Source organism: Anolis sagrei, chromosome 12, assembly GCF_037176765.1.
Source record: "Anolis sagrei isolate rAnoSag1 chromosome 12, rAnoSag1.mat, whole genome shotgun sequence".
Lineage (NCBI taxonomy): Eukaryota > Metazoa > Chordata > Lepidosauria > Squamata > Dactyloidae > Anolis > Anolis sagrei.
In genome coordinates this window covers 16,575,147-16,596,965 of record NC_090032.1, presented here as the reverse complement: position 1 = coordinate 16,596,965, position 21,819 = coordinate 16,575,147, and the positions used below count along the sequence as shown (strand labels likewise).

General features: G+C 46.8%; 1 protein-coding gene across 1 annotated transcript in view; it reads right to left on the bottom strand.

Moving 5' to 3' along the window:
* LOC132764406 (centromere protein F-like) overlaps positions 1-21,819 on the bottom strand; it is a 41,937-nt gene that overhangs the window by 7,059 nt on the left and 13,059 nt on the right. Inside the window, exons 5-9 of the mRNA XM_060758410.2 lie at positions 19,885-20,026; positions 17,437-17,573; positions 5,355-5,432; positions 5,137-5,248; positions 667-1,511 (exon numbers count right to left, since the gene is read on the bottom strand). Of these exons, the coding sequence (XP_060614393.2) occupies positions 667-1,511; positions 5,137-5,248; positions 5,355-5,432; positions 17,437-17,573; positions 19,885-20,026 (1,314 nt within the window). The remainder of the gene's footprint in view (positions 1-666; positions 1,512-5,136; positions 5,249-5,354; positions 5,433-17,436; positions 17,574-19,884; positions 20,027-21,819) is intronic.

The window sequence follows — 21,819 nt, the reverse complement described above, 5'->3', positions numbered from 1 at the left end:
GTCAAGGTCTATTTTCCCCAAACGCCATATGTGTTCACATTTGGGCATATTGGGTATCCATGCCAAGTTTGGTCCAGATCCATCATTATTTGCGTCTACAGTGCTTTCTGGAAGCAGGTGAACTACAACTCCAAAACTCAAGGTCAATGCCCGCCAAACCCTTCCAGTATTTTCTGTTGGTCATGGGAGAACTGTGTGCCAAGTTTGGTTCAATTCCATCATTGGTGGAGTCCAGAATGCTCTTTGATTATAGGTGAACTATAAATCCCAGCAACTACAACACCCAAATGACAAAATCATAAATTTTTGAGTGTTGGTCACTCCTGGTGTTGTGAGATGTTTTGCTGGCAAATTTGGTGTGATTTCGTTCATTGGTTCTTTTGTTTTTAAGGTACTCATGACGCACAGAGCATTTTTATATATATAGATTGTATGTATATATAGCTTGTAAGCCGCTCTGAGTCCCCTTCGGAGTGAGAAGGGGACTTATAAACTTATAAATAAATAAGTTGGCCAAAAGTGAAACCGAGACTAGGATGCACTCTGCAAATTAAATTCAAATTATTTACTGTATTTATCTTGGATTTAAAGGATGCCTTGTTTCCCGTCCAAATAGCTCTCTCTCTTTTTAATATTCCCTGGATTTTGTGAACAGGAAAATCTTACTTGTGTGAGTTCTGCATCTTGAGGATTTTCTCCCGCTTTGGCGTCTTGTGTCAGAGTGGGTACCTCTCCCGTACCCACTTCCACACCTTGCTTGGAGTTATCTCGATGGGGTTCCTCCTCGCTGTGCTCCATCAACACCCGTAGCCTTTGTCCCTCCGCGTTGGCCATATCCAAGGCCTTCTTGGTATCTTCCAGCTCTTTGCGGAGACCTATTATGAGGCGGTCCTTCTCTTCCCCATCGACCAGAAGCTCCTCGACATGGTGGGTTTGGGTTTCCATGGCTTGCGCCAACCGCTCCGTCTGCCTCCCCAGCGTGGTCTGCAGACTTTGGAGCTTCTGCTGGACCAGGCTGGCTTGGGCTTCTGCTTCGGCTTTCCCAGCAGCCAAGACTCGAAGTTCCTCCCGCAAGGCTTCCACGTTTCCCTCCAAAGGCTGCTCCTTGGAGAGGTCCTCTTCTTCAGCGAAGGGTGGCATCTTCCCCGGAGCATTTGCTTCCATCTCCGCTTGGACCTCCTTTGGAACGTCTAGCTTTGCAGAGTCCTCCTCCGACTGAAGCGTCTCGCCTTCCCTCTTCTCTGCGACCTGCTTTCCATCCAAGACCTGGTCGTCTTGGTCCTCCTTTTTCTTTTGCCAAGAAAGAGCTCTCAGCCCCAACAACGGCGCCTGCCTCTCCGGAGCCCAACTTCGGGTCTTCTCTTGCTGCCAGCAGGTCTCGAGGAGGGTCTTGCGTTGGCTCTCGGAGGCATCCAGGCGCCGGCGGAGGACCAAGACCTCCGCTTTGAGGTTCTGCACTTCCTCCTGGCCCTTTGGAGTGCTTTGGCCGTGGGGGCCCCCCAGTAAAGATCCTGAAGAGGATCAGAGGAGAAATCAGGAGATTATCAAAACTGGGTTGTTGTAGGTTTTTTTGGGCTATATGGCCATGTTCTAGAGCAGTGTTTCTCAACCTGGGGGTCACGAGGGGGTGTCAGAGGGGTCCCCGAAGACCATCAGAATATACAATATTTTTTGTTGGTCATGTGGGTTCTGTGTGGGAAGTTTGGCCTAATTCTATCATTGGTGGGGTTCAGAATGCTCTTTGATTGTATGTGAACTATAAATCCCAGCAACTACAACTCCCAAATGTCAAGGTCTATTTTCCCCAAACTCCACCAGTGTCCACATTTGGACATATTGAGTGTTCGTGCCAATTTTGGTCCAGATTGGTCATTGTTTGAGTCCACAGCGCTCTCTGGATTTAGGTGAACCACAACTCCCAAACTCAAGGTCAATGCCCACCAAGCCGTTTTAGCATTTTCTGTTGGTCATGGGATTTCTGTGTGGTCTGATTCAATTCCATTGTTGGTGGAGTTCAGAAAGCTCTCTGATTGTAGGCAAACTATAAACCCCAGCAACTACAACTCCCAAATAACAACAGCAATCTCCTCCAACCCCACCAGTATTCAAATTTGGGCGTATTGGGTATTTGTGCCAAATTTGGTCCAGTGAATGCAAATCCATCCTGCCTATCAGATATTTACAATACGATTCAGAACCATAGCAAAATTACAGTTAAGAAGTAGCAACAAAAATAATGTTATGGTTGGGGGTCACCACAACATAAGGAACTGTACTAAGGTAGGTTGAGAACCACTGTTCTAGAGGCATTCTTATCACAGATTGGCAATCCCCAACAGAAGGAATGCTAGATCAAGCAGACACTGAGTTGCAAAATAAGGACTCTGTAGGCTTTGAGTTACAAAAGAAACTAAGTTTACTAAGTACATACGACAGACACGTCTTTCTACAGCGAGCTACAATTCATGAAGAACAAAGAACTAGTCAAAACCGAAAGCCTCTGCACATCTGCTTATCTTCTCTTGATGAGACCGGCAACTCCCTTCTGTTCTCAGAAAGAACCTTATCTTACTTTCTCAAGTTGTCCGGATGCCTGACCACCGTCTCCCAAAGCAGTTGCTCTACTCTGAACTTAAGAAAACGGAACATTGGTGGACAGGAAAAGAGATTTAAAGATGGCCTCAAAGCCAACCTTAAAATCTCTGGCATAGACACTGAAAACTGGGAAGCCCTGGCCCTTGAGCGCTCCACCTGGAGGTCAGCTGTGACCAGCAGTGCTGCAGAATTCAAGGAGGCACGAGTGGAGGGTGAAAGAGAGAAACGTGCCAGGAGGAAGGCGCGTCAAGCCAACCCCGACCGGGACCGCCTTCCACCTGGAAACCAATGCCTTCACTGTGGGAGAAGATGCGGGTCAAGAATAGGGCTCCACAGCCTACGAATCCACAAGAAAACCCACCATGGAAGACCATCTTACTCGTCCAACAAGGGATCACCTAAGTAAGTAAGTAAGTACTTTCTCAAGTTTGCTGAATCACAGCCTCAAAGTATAAACATTCCTGCATGGCATTTACAATTCACAGTGGCATCCATCTTTGCAATACATAGAAGCACATTGAAAACACATACATAACTAAAATAATCCTGACAATTCTCTCCTGACGTTTCGCCTGTATCTATGGCAAGCATCCTCAGAGGTTGTGAGGTCTGTTGGAATTAGGAAAATGGGTTTATGTATCTGTGGAATGACCAGGGTAGGACAAAGAACTCTTGTCTGTTGGAGCTAGGTGTGAATGTTTCAACTGACCACCTTGATTAGCATTTGATGGCCTGGCAGTGCCTGGGGCAATCTTTTGTTGAGAGGTGGTTAGATATCCCTGATTGTTTCCTCTCTGTTGTTTTGCTGTTGTGATTTTAGAGTTTTTTTTAATACTGGTAGCCAGATTTTGTTCATTTTCATGGTTTCCTCCTTTCTGCTGAAATTGTCCACATGCTTGTGGATTTCAATGGCTTTTCTGTGTAGTGTGACGTGGTGGCTGTTAGAGTGATCTAGCATTTCTGTGTCCACGTTGGTTCATCAGGTGCTCTGCTGTGGCTGACTTCTCTGGTTGATATATAAATCCCATGTTCCTAGTTTCCAACAGACCTCACAACCTCTGAAGATGACTACCATAAATGCAGGCAAAATGTCAGGAGAGAATGCTTCTAGAACATAGCCATATAGCTTGAAAAACCTACAACAACCCAGTGATTCCGGCCATGAAAGCCTTCGACAATACATTATCAAAACTGCTAAAACAAGCTGAAACTAAATTCAGGCAAGACGGAGGCACTCCCGGTCCATCGTAAGGCTGATCAGAATGTGGGATTTCAGACTGTGTTGAATGGGGTCCCACTCCCCTTGAAGACACAGAGTCACAGTCTAATTTGTTTATTTAGTTATTTACTACTAGCCGTTCCCTGCCACGCATTGCTGTGGCCCAGACTGGTGATCTGGAAAATAAGGTTTTGGTGAGCATTGACCTTGAGTTTGGGAGTTGTAGTTCACCGACATCTAGAGAGCACCATGGACTCAAACAATGATGGATCTGGACCAAACTTGGCATGAATACTCAATATGCCCAAATATGAACACAGATGGCGTTTGGGGGAAATAGACCTTGACATTTGGGAGTTGTAGTTACTGGGATTTATAGTTCACCTACAATCAATGAGCATTCTGAACTCCACCAACGATGGAATTGAACCAAACTTGGCACAGTTCTCCCATGGCCAACAGAAAATACTGGAAGGGTTTGGTGGGCAGTGTCCTTTGGTTTTGGAATTGTAGTTCACCTACATCCAGAGATCACTGTGGACTCAAACAATGATGGATCTGGACCAAACTCTACACAAATACTCAATATGCCCAAATGTGAACACTGATGGAGTTTGGGGAAAATAGAATCTTGACATTTGGGAGTTGTAGTTGCTGGGATTTATAGTTCACCTATAATCACAGAGCATTCTGAACCCCACCAACGATATAATTGGGCCAAACCTCCCACACAGAACCCCCATGTGGGCCACAGCAACACGTGGCAGGGGATGGCTAGTAATAATAATAAAACTTTATTTATATACCGCTCTATCATGGTCATATTTATACACGGCCCTCATCATGTCTCTTCTCAACCTTCTCTTCTTCAGGCTAAAGATGCCCAGCTCTTTAAGCCGCTCCTCATAGGGCTTGTTCTCCAGACCCTTGATCATTTTAGTCGCCCTCTTCTGGACACATTCCAGCTTGTCAATACCTCTCTTCAATAGTGGTGCCCAAATGAAGAGCTGTTTAACAGTGGAACTCACTGCCACAGAATAATAATAATATTTATTTATACCCCGCCACCATCTCCCCAACGGGAACTCGGAGTGACTTACATGGGGCCAAGCCTAAACAACAAACTATAATATAGTGGAGTATAGTGAAAGCTCCTTCTATGGAGGGTTTAAATCAGAGGCTGGATGGTCATCTGTTGGGAGGGCTTTGATTGTGACTTTCCTGAATGAAGACAGAAGGGGGTTGGACTGGATGGCCCTTGGAGTCTCTTCCAACTCTATGATTCTGTGATGAGGCATGTGGAATCTGAGGAGAAGACTCACCTTTGTGTTTTGAGGGCGTTCCTCCTTTGTCCGCTGGCTGCTCCGAGCGGGAGAAGCTGGTGCTTCGGCAGCGGCTGCCACTGGAAGGGGCCACCTCTCTCCCAATAAGGCCCTGGTTAAGAAATCAGCACAAAGGGGAAAGTGAGGCACAGGGCAGGTTGCCGAAATCTCCGAGTGCTTCCCTCCAGTGTATAGTATTGGGGAGGCGTAACACTCACTTTCTGCTGTTCCCTGCTTCGCCGTTGGTGCCCCACATCCTCCGACATCCGTCTTCCTCGACATCCCAATGTACCAGCCTAGTATAAAACCAAAACAAGGCCAAATTACACAACTCATCCCAGACGTCTCTGGTCAGAACAGAAAACCCCTTGTGGGGGTTGCAAAAGACCGATGGTCTTAAGGACTCCTTTGGCAGAGAATGCTGAAGATGATAATAATAATAATAATAATAATAATAATAATAATAATAATAATACAAACCTCTATACAACTTGGATTGATTACAAGAAAGCATTTGACTCACTGCCACATTGTTGGATCATCAAATGTCTAGATGTCATCGGAGTTTGTGAAAATATTACAAACTTCACCGAAAATGCGATGAAACAATGGAAAACTGAGTTGTTCGTGGGCAACGAAAATTATGGAACGGTTAACATCAAGATTTTGGGCTTGAGTGTTACCAGTACGCTGATGACACTCAGCTTGTGCTGAAGATGGAAGGCCAACCGGACTCTATACCCAATTGTTTCCATCAGTGCCTCGAGGCCATTACTGGACGGCTGCGTGCCAGCAGGTTGAGGGTGAATCCAGCGAAGACGGAGATCCTATGGCTGGGTCGACCGGGCAGTGGGGATATCCAGCTGCCTACCCTGGATGGTGAGGCGCTACGCCTGTCATCATTGGTAAAGAGTCTGGGAGTCCTTTTGGACCCTCTGCTGACGATGGAGGTCCAGGTCTCCACCGTGAGCAGAACCGCCTTCTTTCACCTGCGGCAGGCTAGACGGCTGGCCCCCTCCCTGTCCAGGGACGACCTAGCTACGGTGATCCAGGCCACTGTCATCTCAAGACTGGACTACTGTAACGCCCTCTACATTGGCCTTCCTCTGTCAGTGATCCGGAAGCTCAAGTTGGTACAAAATGCAGCTGCTCGGCTTCTTGCGGGAATTCCGATGAGATGCCACATAACACCAATCTTACTACAGCTGCATTGGTTACCCATTGAGCACCGGATCACTTTCAAAGTGATGGTACTCACCTTTAAGGCCTTGCATGGTCTGGGGCCGATGTACCTGAGGGACCGCCTCACCCCCTACCAACCCCAGAGATCCCTCCGTTCTGAGGACCAAGATCTATTGGAAATCCCCAGTGTCAAGACCTTGCGTCTAACAGCAACCAGACGCAGAGCCTTCACAGCAGTGGCACCATCACTCTGGAATACTCTGCCACCTGAAGTCCGTGCCTTGCGGGATTTATCAGCTTTCCGCAGGACATGTAAGACATATCTATTTCGATGGGCCTTTGATCTCTGATTGTTTTTAAATTGTTTTTTTTAATTGTGTTCGATTTTAGCCTGTTCTTGTAAGCCGCTCCGAGCCCCAGGGGAGTGGCGGCATATAAGTTCAAATAATAAATAAATAAACAAATAAGAGAGGAATTTTCCAGGGTGACTCACTGTCACCACTGCTGTTCATTATTGCACTGACCCCACTGTCAGTAATTCTACAGAAAACAAACCTAGGCTACCAAACAGCAAGAAGTTCACCAAAAATCTCTCACTTGCTGTACATGGATGATCTAAAGCTTTACGGAAAATCAGAAACAGAAATCCAGTCATTGATCAAGACAGAATCTTCAGCACTGACATCAGTATGGAGTTCGGCCTAGACAAATGTGCCACAGTGGCATTAAAGGAAGGGAAGGGCGAGGGCGTAGCGATGCCAAACGGGCAAACCATAAAGCGCAATCAGCCTGAAGCCTATAAATATCTGGGCATACTACAGTTGGACAATATCAATAATGGGCATGTGAAAAATGTGGTCAGCAAAGAATATATCCAAAGAGTCAGAAAAGTTTTGAAGAGCAAATTAAATGGCGGAAATGCGATCCAGGCTCTCAACCCCTGGGCAATCCCAGAGTACATTACTCAACACTATCTATGTCCCCTTAGGATCCACCCTTCCAGAAGACTGTTGGTGAATTTTTCAGCTCAAAAGTTGAGCTTTTTTTGATAATTTTTTTGATAATTTGAACCCAACCGCCTGACGAAGGCTCTTGTGAGTCGAAACCGGTTGCTGGTTGGAGTCAATTCATGTGACTACCGGAGTCTACTCATCTATATCTATCTATAACTATAATAAAGAAGAGTGTTTGTATGGGAAGGACAGAGGTGCGGAGGGCGGAAGGTGTATGTGCCAGCGTTCTGATTGGCTACCGCTGTGGTGCTATTTGCATAAGGTCTCTGATTGGCCAGCTTCAGTAGGAGCCCCTGGTGGAGAAGAGGGTTCATGGCAGAAACAGGGCATGACAGAAGGAAATTTGCATGTTGACTCTGATTGGCCAGCCTCAAATCCAACATTCCGAGATGACAAAGAGAGGAAAGGAAAGGCCGGGGGCTGAGTCAGAACACTCCCAATACAGACCGAAATAGGCACACAGAGCCCCCATCACCCACTCTACATCCTACTGCAGTTTGGAGGAGTATGAACCATGGATGATGGGACTTGCAGTACCATCACTCACATTCTGAGACTGCTGTTAACCTCATCCAATGACTGATCAGGACCAAACTTCACACATAGACCTCTCATGACCCACTTTACATCCTGGTGTGGTTTGGCTGGGAATGGACCGTGGATTATGGGACTTGCAGTACCATTGCTCAATTCTTCATACCACTGCAACCCTCATCCAATTACCAATAAATACCAAACTTGGCACACTGAGTCTCCATGACACACTCTACATCCAGTGACCAATCAAGACCAACATTGGCACACAGAGCCCCCATGACCCACTCTACATCCTGCTGCAGTTTTGGAGAAGGGTGGACCATGGATGATGGAACTTCCAGTACCTTCACTCACATTCTGAGACCTCTGCAAACCTCATCCAATGACGGATCAAGACCAAACTTGGCACACAGACCTCTCATGACCCACTTTACGTCCTGGTGTTGTTTAGAAAAATTTGGAGATGGATGATGGGACTTGCAGTACCTTTGCTCACTTCCTGAGACCACTGAGACCCTCGCCAATGACTAATCAAGATTAAACTTGCCACATAGAGCTCCAATGACCCACTCTACATCCTGCTGCAGTTTGGAGGAGGACAGACCATGGATGATGGGACTTCAAGTACCTCCACTCCCTTCCAAAGATTGCTGCAACCCTCTTCTAATGACCAATCAAGACGACACTTGGCACACAGAGTCCCCATGATCCACTCTACATCCTGCTGCCGTTTGACAGGGGATGGACTTTGGATGATGGGACTTGCAGTACCTTCACTCACTTACTGACACCACTGCCACCCTCATCTAATGACTGATAAAGACCAAACTTGGCACACAGAGCCCCCATGACCCACTCTATATCCTGCTGCTGTTTGTAGGAGGATGGCCCATGGATGATGGGACTTCAAGTACCTTCACTCACTTCCTGAAAATAATGCTGCCATTATCCAAAGACCAATAAAGACCAAACTTGGCATACAGAACCGCCATTACCCACTTTCTCTAATAACCCGGGCAACGCCGGGTCCCCAAGCTAGTATATAATAAAAGTCAAAGTTTGTATGCGACGGAGGGCAGACGTAGGGAGGATGGAGGGAGGAATATGTGGCAGCTTTTTGATTGGCCAGCCTGAAAGTTCCAACATTCGGATTGGCTGCCGCTGTGGTGCTATTTGCATATGGTCTCTGATTGGCCAGCTTCAATAGGAGCCCCTGGTGGAGAAGAGGGCTCATGGCAGAAACGGGGCATGACAGAAGGAAATTTGCATATGGTCTCTGATTGGCCAGCCTCAAATGCAAGATTCCGAGATGACAAAGAGAGGAAAGGAAAGGCCGGGGGCTGGGTCAGACACTCCCAATACAGACCGAAATAGGCACACAGAGCCCCCATCACCCACTCTACATCCTACTGCAGTTTGGAGGAGGATGAACCATGGATGATGGGACTTGCAGTACCACCACTCACTTTCTGAGACCGCTGTTAACCTTATCCAATGACTGATCAGGACCAAACTTCGCGCATAGACCTCTCATGACCCACTTTACGTCCTGGTGTGGTTTGGCCGGGGATGGACCGTGGATTATGGGACTTGCAGTACCATTGCTGAATTCTTCAGACCACTGCAACCCTCATCCAATTACCGATAAATACCAAACTTGGCACACTGAGTCTCCATGACGCACTCTACATCCAGGTGCAGTTTGAAGGAGGATGCACCATGGACGATGGGACTTGCAATACCTGCACTCCCTTCCTAAGACCATTACAACTGCCAACGATGATGGATCAGGACCACAATTTACACAGAGACCCAGCATGACCCACTCTACATCCTGGTGCGGTTTGGAAGAATTTAACAATGGATGATGGGACTTGCAGTCACTTCACTCACTTCCTGAGGTCACTGAGACCCTCGCCAATGACTCATCAAGACTAAACTTGCCACATGGAGCTTCAATGACCCACTCTACATCCTGGAGCACTTTGGAGGACAACAGACCATGGATGATGGGACTTCAAGTACCTACACTACCCAAGATGCTGCAAAACTCATCTAATGACCAATCAACACCAAAGTTGGCACACAGAGCCCCCATGACCCACTCTACATCCTGCTGCAGTTTTGGAGAAGGGTGGACCATGGATGATGGAACTTCCAGTACCTTCACTCACATTCTGAGACCTCTGCAAACCTCATCCAATAACGGATCAAGACCAAACTTGGCACATAGACCTCTCATGACCCACTTTATGTCCTGGTGTTGTTTGGAAAAATTTGGAGATGGATGATGGGACTTGCAGTACCTTTGCTCACTTCCTAAGACCACTGAGACCCTCGCCAATGACTAATCAAGACTAAACTTGACACATGGAGCTCCAATGACCCACTCTACATCCTGCTATAGTTTGGAGGAGGACAGACCATGCATGATGGGACTTCAAGTACCTCCACTCCCTTCAAAACATTGCTGCAACCCTCTTCTAATGACCGATCAAGACCAAACTTGGCACACAGAGCCCCCATGATCCACTCTACATCCTGCTGCCGTTTGACAGGGGATGGACTTTGGATGATGGGACTTGCAGTACCTTCACTCACTTACTGACACCACTGCCACCCTCATCTAATGACTGATAAAGACCAAACTTGGCACACAGAGCCCCCATGACCCACTCTATATCCTGCTGCTGTTTGTAGGAGGATGGGCCATGGATGATGGGACTTCAAGTACCTTCACTCACTTCCTGAAAATAATGCAGCCGTTATCCAAAGACCAATAAAGACCAAACTTGGCATACAAAACTACCATTACACACTTTCTCTAATAACCCGGGCAACGCCGGGTCCCCAAGCTAGTATGTAATAAAGAGCAGGACATTTACTCACACGAAGACTTTGTTTTATACTTCAAGAGAAGAACCAGTTGTTTCTACTTAATGTGAATGTGGCAGTCCTGTTTTTTTTTTATATGTGTATTTGTAATATATACATTGAGTCAATTTAGTTATTTTCACATTACCACAATCAGTGGATTTTGGTCTCCACAGAACTTGAGGCTGAGCAATAATGTGCAACTGTATACCTGCTCATCAAAAGCGCAGAGGACACGAGACCTCTTCCAGAAAATTAGAAACATTGGTGGTAAATTTCAGGCAAAAATGGGTATGATAAGAAACAAAGATGGCAGGGACCTAACAGAAGCTGAAGAGATCAAGAGAAGGTGGCGAGACTATACAGAAGATCTGTATAGGAAGGATAACAATATCGAGGATAGTTTTGACGGTGTGGTGAATGAATTAGAACCAGACATCCTGAGGAGTGAGGTGGAATGGGCCTTAAGAAGCATTGCTAACAACAAGGCAGCAGGAGACGACGGGATCCCAGCCGAACTGTTTAAAATCTTAAAAGAGGATGCTGTCAAGGTGATGCAAGCCATATGCCAGCAAATATGGAAAACACAAGAATGGCCATCAGACTGGAAAAAATAAACTTATATCCCCATACCAAAAAAGGGAAATGCGAAAGACTGCTCAAACTTCCGTACAGTGGCTCTTATTTCTCCTGCCAGGAAGGGAATGCTCAAGATCCTGCAAGGAAGACTCCAGCAATACATGGAGCGAGAGTTGCCAGATGTTCAAGCTGGGTTTAGAAAAGACAGAGGAACGAGAGACCAGATTGCCAACATCCGAATGCTGGAGAATGGAGAAAGGCAGGGAGTTTCAGAAAAACATCTATTTCTGCTTCTAAAGCCTTTGACTGTGTGGATCATCATAAATTGTGGCAAGTTCTTGGTGGGATGGGCATCCCAAGCCCCCTTCCCTCTCTCCTGAGGAATCTGTACAAGGACCAAGTCGCCACAGTCAGAACTGACCACGGAACAACAGACTGGTTCAAGATTGGGAAAGGCGTACGGCAAGGCTGCATCCTTTCCCCCAACCTCTTTAACTTGTATGCAGAACACATCATACGATGTGCAGGGCTTGAGGAATGCAAAGCTGGGGTGAAAATGGCTGGAAGAAACATTAACACCCTCAGATATGCAGATGACACCACTCTGATGGCCGAAAGCGAGGAGGAGCTGAGGAGCCTTCTAATCAAGGCGAAAGAAGAAAGCGCAAAAGCCGGGTTGCAGCTAAACGTCAAAAAAACCAAGATTATGGCAACAAGAATGATTGACAACTGGAAAATAGAGGGAGAAACCGTGGAGGCCGTGACAGACTTTGTATTTCTAGGCGCAAAGATGAGTGCAGATGCAGACTGTGGCCAGGAAATCAGGAGACGCTTCCTTCTTGGGAGGAGAGCAATGTTCAATCTCGATAAAATAGTGAAGAGTAGAGACATCAGACTGGCAACCAAGATCCATGGCCTAGTCAAAGCCATGGTCTTCCCTGTAGTCACCTACGGATGTGAGAGCTGGACCTTAGGGAAGGCTGAGCGAAGGAAGATCGATGCTTTTGAGCTGTGGTGTTGGAGGAAAGTTCTGAGAGTGCCTTGGACTGCGAGAAGATCCAACCAGTCCATCCTCCAGGAAATAAAGCCCGACTGCTCACTGGAGGGAAGGAGACTAGAGACAAAGTTGAAGTCCTTTGGCCACATCATGAAGAGACAGCAAAGCCTAGAGAAGGGAATGATGCTGGGGAAAGTGGAAGGCAAAAGGAAGAGGGGCCGACCAAGGGCAAGATGGATGGATGGCATCCTTGAAGTGACTGGACTGACCTTGAAGGAGTTGGGGGTGGTGACGGCCGACAGGGAGCTCTGGCGTGGACTGTTCTATGAGGTCACGAAGAGTCGAAGACGACTGAACGAATGAACAACAACAAAGAGCCAGGTTTTAAGGTTCTTTTTAAAAATGTCTCATAGTCGCAGAATTAGAGTTATGAAACAGCAACCAAAATAATGTTATGGTTGGGGGGTCACCATAACATGAGAAAGTGTATTAAGGGGTCACGGCATTAGGAAGGTTGAGAAGCACTGCTCTATTAGATAGTCATTGAAAAAGTATAGCAAAATGTACTGCAGGATGTCCCATAAAAACAAAGTTTTGGCAGTTTTTTCAATGTTTTAATGATAGAACCAATTAAGGAATGACATTTATAATCCAGGAACAAAAAATGTATTGCGCATTACTATTATTATTAAAGATTCTCAGCCTCACAGCCTTTGAATCTGCTCCTTGGCTTTCCAGAGTTTAGATGGAGCCACCTTGCAAGCCGCCAAGGGACACTTGCCCTGTTCCCTTGTAAAATTGCACTCTGCAGATGAGCTGTAGCCTTGTAAAATTATCTGCCCACCGATTGGGTGGAAAAGGTGATGGAAAATATTTGGCAGCCGCTCTTAGTGGCGCCTCCTTGCAAGTAAACATGGGGGATAATTAATGGTGGCAATAACATTGGCCAAGTGAGGAGAACAGAAGTCTCGTAAAGCTGTCACAGAGTCAAGAAACAGGGACTGCGGCTCAAGGGTGCGGCTTTCACAGGGAAGCGGCCACTCCATGGGGGAAAGTGGCCTTTTTGTCCCACTGTTATCATAATGGGGTCCTTGACAGCTCTTTCAGGAAAGACTGAAGTCGAGCATGCCCCCCCCCCCCACCCAACAAGGGATGGTAACTTATAGTTCTGCAAAGGACAAGGGTACCAGACTGCACAATAGGGGTTAAGTCTTGGTCAATTTGCCAAGATCCTAACAACAATGAGTACCCCATGAAACTTCGGGAATGGCTAGACCTTGGGGTCTCTGCCTCTCTCTCGAGCTGTAGTTTTCCAAGGACCATGGGACCGGCTTCCATCCCAGCGTTGCAGGGCTTTGTGCCTTGGCCCAGTGGAACTCCATAGACTCCCTTTGGTGGCTTTTTGAATTCTGCTACATTCCTGGACTTCACTCTCTTCAAGGACTTGCTCCCTACCCATGAACTTTCTTCAAGACAACTTATGAATTCATGCTGTGTCCTGATATCGTCTGCTTTTTATAATTGGTATTATCTGGGGCCCTGGATGGGAAGATAGCTGCATATGATTTCCCTGTGTATAATTTCTATATATTTTTTATGTTTCCTTGTATTCCTGACCCTTTGCCCCTTCTCCCTCCAAAGAAATATGTAAGGGAACCCCCTGGCCATTAGTGGTTACTGAAACCTCCCGCCAAAGACACACTTGCATGGATAAAAGAAGGAGATTCTTATCCCTAGCATCAGAGATGGCCCACTAGAGTAAAGAATTGTTTGGCAAAAGTTTCTGTCACTCTTCAAGTAAGATAAGGGGAAATCTTCCCCTCTGCTTTTGTTTACTTCCCATTGATAGCATTAACCTCAGGCTGCCATCATTGTCCTCCTGTCTCACAGCCAGGAAGGATCTGGATATTTTTACACATGTTGATTCACAACACTCATGAACACAATAGATCGGCCCTGTTTGAGCTTTTTGTCTCAGGCCACATGGCATTTCCTTTGTTTAAAGACTCCTTCCCAGATTCCTTTGTGCTCTCTCATCCCGCCTCCCTCTCTCCTGATTTGCTGTTGCCACCAGATGGCAGAGGTCTCACCATTGGATCCTACAGACCACTGGAGCTTCCTGATTGGTCCAGAGGCACCAGGGGCAGGAGGGCTGCCTCCCAGCTATTCACCCATTGCCCAATCATGGCAGGGAACAACAAGGAAGCCGGGGTGGGGAGTTTGAACTCTGCAACTTTGAATTCACTATAAATATGACTGTATTGGTGTACTCTCCTCATGCTGTGCTGGCGAATGATTGCAGCTCGGCATCCTTTTCAGCTGAATTGCAAATAAAACCTCGATGGCTTTTCTTCAACTTGGTGAGACCTTTCATTGGGAAATCAGGGAAAAATATGGGATGCTTCTCTGTCTCGCCAGGGAAAAAGAAGTCTTTGATGAGTCTAATTAGTCTCTGCCTCCTGGCAAAGACTCCTAAATTTTAGCTCTGTATCAGGACTATTGCAGTGGTTCTCAACCTGGGGGTCGGGACCCCTGGAGGGGTCGTGAGGGGGTGTCAGAGGGGTCGCCAAAGACCATCGCAGACAGTATTTTCTGTTCGTCATTCTCTGTTTCTGGCCTAATTCTATCGTTGGTGAACTTCTGAATGCTCTTTGGTTGTAGGTGAACTATAAATCCCAGCAACTACAACTCCCAAATGTCAAGGTCTATTTTTCTCAAACTTCACCAGTGTTCACATTTGGGCATATTGAATATTTGTGCCAAGTGTGATCCAGATCCATCATTGTTTGAATCCACAGTGTGCTGGTACGGCTGTACCAGGAGCTCCAACTTTATTTTCTTTCTGTTATATGTTTGCAGTTATAGGGCAGGCCTCCTGTCCATCAAAATAGTTCCGCTCCTTGTTCAGGGCTCTGGGAGGGAAAGGAGCCATTTTTTGGGCAGTCTCACATAAGGAAGCTAAACTATAGGACGTAGACCAGCTCGTCCCGTAGAAAAGCTTCTTTTCTCAAGAGCATCCAGGGAAAAGGAACATCCGGGGAAACAGAAACAGAAATTCCAGGGAAAAGGTCCCAAGGCTCTGGCTTAGAGCTCACAGCCTCTCAGCCTCACAGCAAACCGAGGGAAAACAGTCCTGAAATTCTCAAAGAATACTCTGAGGGAGGACAGCACTACAGATCCACAGAACTCCAGCTGAAATGTGTTCAAGCCTCAGCTGGTAGGTCTACTCGATACCCAGACGCATTTGGAATCGGTAGTAGGACCCACACCGATGAGGCATAGATAGTAAACAGCCTGGGAGAGGGCAGTGGTGCTCAACCTGTGGGATTTCTGGGAGTTGTAGTCCAAAACACCTGGAGACCCACAGGATGAGAACCCCTGATCTATGCTGACGATCGTGCCATCACCACTTAAGAAGGAGCTTTGAAATAGTTGAAGAGAAGATCTCCAAAGCTCTAGGGCAGTGGTGCTCAACCTGTGGGTCCCCAGATGTGGGTCCCTAACAGCTGGTAAACTGGCTAGGATTTTGGGAGTTGTAGGCCAAAACACCTGGGAACCCACAGAATGAGAACCCCTGATCTATGCTGACGATCATGCCATCACCACTTAAGAAGGGAACTTTGAAATAGTTGAACAAAAGCTCTCCAAAGCTCTAGGGCAGTGGTGCTCAACCTATGGGATTTCTGGGAGTTGTAGTCCAAAACACCTGGGGACCCACAGGATGACAACCCCTGATCTATGCTGACGATCGTGCCATCACCACTTAAGAAGGGAGCTTTGAAATAGTTGAACAGAAGCTCTCCAAAGCTCTAGGGCAGTGGTGCTCAACCTGTGGGTCCCCAGATGTGGGACCCAGATGTGGGTCCCTAACAGCTGGTAAACTGGCTGGGATTTTTGGGAGTTGTAGTCCAAAACACCTGGGGACCCACAGAATGAGAACCTCTGATCTATGCTGACGATCGTGCCATCACTACTTAAGAAGGGAGCTTTGAAATAGTTGAACAGAAGCTCTCCAAAGCTCTAGGGCAGTGGTGCTCAACCTGTGGGACCCAGATGTGGGTCCCTAACACCTGGTAAACTGGCTGGGATTTTTGGGAGTTGTAGTCCAAAACACCTGGGGACCCACAGAATGAGAACCTCTGATCTATGCTGACGATCGTGCCATCACCACTTAAGAAGGGAGTTTTGAAATAGTTGAACCGAAGCTCTCCAAAGCTCTAGGGCAGTGGTGCTCAACCTGTGGGATTTCTGGGAGTTGTAGTCCAAAACACCTGGAGACCCACAGGATGAGAACCCCTGATCTATGCTGACGATCATGCCATCACCACTTAAGAAGGGAGCTTTGAAATAGTTGAACAGAAGCTCTCCAAAGCTCTAGGGCAGTGGTGCTCAACCTGTGGGACCCAGATGTGGGTCCCTAACACCTGGTAAACTGGCTGGGATTTCTGGGAGTTATAGTCCAAAACACCTGGGGACCCACAGGATGAGAACCCCTGATCTATGCTGACGATCGTGCCATCACCACTTAAGAAGGGAGTTTTGAAATAGTTGAACAGAAGCTCTCCAAAGCTCTAGGGCAGTGGTGCTCAACTTGTGGGATTTCTGGGAGTTGTAGTCCAAAACATCTGGGGACCCACAGGATGAGAACCCCTGATCTATGCTGACGATCGTGCCATCACCACTTAAGAAGAGAGGTTTGAAATAGTTGAACAGAAGCTCTAGGACAATGGTGCTCAACCTATGGGTCCCCAGATATGGGTCCCTAACAGCTGGTAAACTGGCTGGGATTTCTGGGAGTTGTAGGCCAAAACATCTGGGGACTCACAGGATGACAACCCCTGATCTATGCTGACGATTGTGCCATCACCACTTAAGAAGGAGCTTTGGAAAAGTTGAACAGAAGCTCTCCAAAGCTCTAGAGGAGTGGTGCTCAACCTGTGGGTCTCCAGATGTTTTGGCCTCCAACTCCCAGAAATCCTAACAGCTGGGATTTCTGGGAGTTGTAGTCCAAAAGCCCTGGGGACCCACAGGTTGAGAACCACTGGTTTACAGTCAAGGAGGCCCACGTAGATGCCGTGGCTCCCCAGTTGCCCGGACTCAGATCTTTGGCGGGCTTACCTCTGCCTGCTTGCCATGTTGCTTCTTCGACTGGGCCAGCTCTGCCTTGGTCAGCTCCAGCTGACCTTGCAAGGCCCATAACTCCTTTTCCTTCTCCTGCAAACGGGTCTCTGCTTGGGCAAGAGCCAACCTCAACTCTGAATGGAGGGAAGGAGAGAATTCAGCAGTGGAGGAGGAGTAAGCCTCTTACAGTCAGGAAGTTCTTAATGTTCAGGTGGAATCTCATACAGGGAACATATCACCCTCCATTGCGCCATCTCTACTGGTTGCCGGTCCACTTCCGAGCACAATAGGGCCTATAAAGTCCTATACGGTTCCGGCCCAGCTTACCTGTCGGAACGTATCTCCCTCTACATCCTGCCTCGGAAATGAAGATAGTCCGGGGAGGCCCTGCTCTCGGTCCCACCCCGTTTGGCGGGGATGAGGGATGGGGTCTTCTTGGTGGTGGCCCCCCACCTGTGGAATGCTCTCCCTGGCAAAATTAGGTCAGCTTCATCCCTCCTCTCTCTTGGAAAGAGGCTGAAAACATGATTTTGGGACCAGGCATTCAGAAAGTAGGTTTGGCAGTATTTACAGTGTTCGAACACCGACAAGGACAGGCTTTGGATTGAGTTATTGGTCACTAATCCAGATCTGGATTCGGCTATTTGACAATTTTATTTATTTATTTATTTACGACATTTGCCGCCCTTCTCACCCCGAAGGGGACTCAGAGCGGCTTACAAGTCATATCTACATAAAACATACTATATTATTAGCATAATACTAATACATCATTCATAATATTAGTATTATATAATATATTGTTGCTGGGGGTAATAATATTTTAATATATTTTAATGAATTGTTTTATCTATTGCATAATGTTGTTGTAATGTATTTTGTATGTTGCTGGCATCGAATTGCTGCCGTTGTAAGCCACCCTGAGTCCCCCTTCAGGGGTTGAGAAGGACAGGGTAGAAATATTGGAAATAAATAACTAAATAATCTTAAGGCGGACCAGGTTGTGGCTCAGCTAGTTAGTAGCTAGCTGCATTAAATCACTACTGACCTAGAAGTCACGAGTTCGAAACCAGCCCGGGTTGGAGTGAGCTCCCGACCATTAATAGTCTAGCTTGCTGTTGACCTATGCAGCCTGAAAGACAGTTGCATCTGTCAAGCCAGAAATTTAGGTACCTCTTTATGCAGGGAGGCTAATTTAACCAATATACAACACCTGCATCGCCCCTCCTTCCCCGCGTACTTCCTAACGCCAGGAGAGGGAGGCACGCCAGCGTTGTCTCCCTTGGCCTGCGAGGAGGAGGAGGAGGAGAGGAAGACAACGCGCGCACACACGCGCACTTGTGAGGGAAGGAGGGAGGGAGAGCGAGCTGCCTCTGGGTGTTGTTCGGGGCAGGGGCGACTCAGGAGCTCCTCAAGTGCACCCCCCTTGAGATGCGCGCTCTACACAAAAGCGTAATTTGCGTACTGCCTTGAGCTGCCCCTGATCTTTTGGGTAGTATTCAGAATAGCTATCAAGAATATAGCTAGAATACTGTTTGGAGCAGAACCCCGTTAGTGGTCTGTTCATTTCCTAAGGAAGTCTAGTTCAGGGATTTTGGCTAGATTCCTAAGGGGGATTTTTGGGAGTTACTTTCAGAGATTCATTTCCTGAAGTAATTTTCTGTGCTGAAACTTTCAAGACTTGTAACCCAGAAGTTTTTAAAGATCTTTACTCAAACGCAACCACAAGCTTTTTATGCCAGTATTGTACTGAAACCATTACGCATTTGTACCTGAATATTTCAAGCCTGTTCAATAAACGTTCTTGTTATTTTTATCAACTTATACCAGCCTCAGTGTGAATACCTTTGTGGTAAAAGCCTTATTCAAGTCAGCTTTTAACAGCATCTAAGAAAACTATAGTGGCACAATGTGTGTTCACAGATCAATCTCTCAACATAAACTCAGCCAGTTTATTATTAATATTGTAGCAGCGGAAATCTTTTGAAGAATCATTTTAAGTCTCTCCGTTCCAATGGTTCCCAGTTCCTAACTTTTAAATAGACAGTTGGTTTCAACCACCATACTCCCTCTACCTTTTGTGAGCTCTATATTTTGGTGAGCTAATCTGTAGTGGAGGTGTCATCGTTATAATTTGGAGAAGGAGCGTTAGGATTATTATATATATTTCCCCATCAAGGAATTTTAATTTAAAATCTCTCTATTACATCGCTGCGTTCGTTATATATCGCATTGAATTGTGCTGACCACCCTGAGTCACCTTCGGGCTGATATGGGCGGGGTAGAAATAGCGTAAATACATAAATAAGAGCTGTTCAACACATGCAAGAGAAGAAACTCCGACCACCGCAAGCCATGACGAAACAGCAAGGGCGGCACAGAGAAAGGGACCAGTAGGCAACTCAAAACAGTATTCCAAGTCATACAGTTAAAAGGATCCAGTACCTTGGTTATTTGTCATCAGCTTCTCTCCTGCAGATGTAGGTTCTTGTTCCACGGACTGGACTTCTTTGCCATTTTCCGTAACGCTCAAAATGGCCTCTTGCTCGCAGAGACCCCCAAGTGGAGCATTGCTGGCCTGAGCCTTCTAGGAAGGAAGATTGGCATGGGCCAGTGTCATATGTTCAATGAATTATTATCTTAACTGTTTTATCATGAGTTGATCAATTTTAGCAACTGTCTTGCCTTGTTATTTGCTTTGAGAATCCCCCCCCCCCCCCCAAACAATAGTGGTGGCCTCGCAACTCCAGGATGCTGGAAATTACAAATTCCTTCAAGCCTCCTCTAGGAATTTGTTTACCTTGGGCGATCCAGTTCGTTAATTTCGTGATTTGTTATTAATTCGTATTTAAATTAGCTTACGATCCAATATCGAGCCATGCAGGAATAGTGTGAGGAGTAATTAAGAATCGAAACAATTTTTCCAATTTTCGTAATTATTTTGTAATTATTTCGTAATTATTTTCGTATGTCTGGTGCAAGTTTTACAATCTCGCATGTACCCCACTTCCGGTCCCTTTGCTCTGCTGCTTCCCTCCTCTTTCCTCATGCTTCTTCTTGCCTCACTCTGGACTGGAATGGGCTTCCTTCCTTCCTTCCTTCCTTCCTTCCTTCCTTCCTTCTAGCTGGCAAATCCCACATTCCCTCCTCCCTCCTCTTTCTCCTGGCATCCTTCTTGCCCAAAATTTCTCATTACTTTATTTTTTATATCCTCACTCTATGCCACAGGAATGCGTTGCCAGGTACAGCTAATATAAAATATAATATAATATATTATAAAATACAATTATAATATAATAATAATTGTCCAGATCCTGAACCTGTGCCTGGCCGCTGTGACGGTCTGGATGAGGGCGAACAAATTGAAGTTGAATCCAGACAAGACAGAGGTACTCCTGGTCAGTCGCAAGGCCGAACAGGGCATAGGGTTACAGCCTGTGTTGGATGGGGTCGCACTCCCCCTGAAGACGCAGGTTCGCAGCTTGGGTGTGACCCTGGACTCATCGCTGAGCCTGGAACCCCAGGTCTCGGCAGTGACCAGGGGAGCATTTGCACAGTTAAAACTTGTGCGCCAGCTGCGCCCGTACCTTGGGAAGTCTGACTTGGCCACGGTAGTCCACGCTCTGGTTACATCCCGTTTAGACTACTGCAACGCTCTCTACGTGGGGTTGCCTTTGAAGACAGCTCGGAAGCTCCAACTAGTCCAACGCTCGGCAGCCATGATTTTAACAGGAGCGGAGCGCAGGGAGCATACAACCCCCCTGTTGCGCCAACTCCACTGGCTACCGATCTGCTACCGGGCTGAATTCAAAGTGCTGGCGTTGGCCTTTAAAGCCCTAAACGGTTCCGGCTCAAGCTACCTATCTGACCGCATCTCTGCCTATGAACCCACCAGGAGTTTGAGATCTTCTGGGGAGACCCTGCTCTCGATCCCGCCTGCTTCTCAAGCTTGGCTGGCGGGGACGAGAGATAGGGCCTTCTCGGTGGTGGCTCCTCGGCTGTGGAACGCCCTTCCTACGGACATTAGACTGGCACCATCTCTAATGGTATTCCGCAAAAAGGTGAAGACCTGGCTGTTTGAGCAGGCGTTTGAGTAATTTAGTGCAATCTGGTAATGGAACATAGGAATGGAACAATGGACGACGAACCTGGACTACGCTTGGATGATGAGAACATTGGGTACGGTTGTTTTTTGTAATAATTGTGCATTGTCATTGCTTATTGGTAATTTATGGATAATGTGTTAAGTCAATTGTTATATGTTGTATGGAACCACTGCTGTTTCTACTGTTTTTACTGTTTGTGAACCGCCGTGAGTCGCCTTCGGGCTTGAGATACAGCGGTAGAGAAGCAAAGCAAATAAATAAATAAATAATAAAT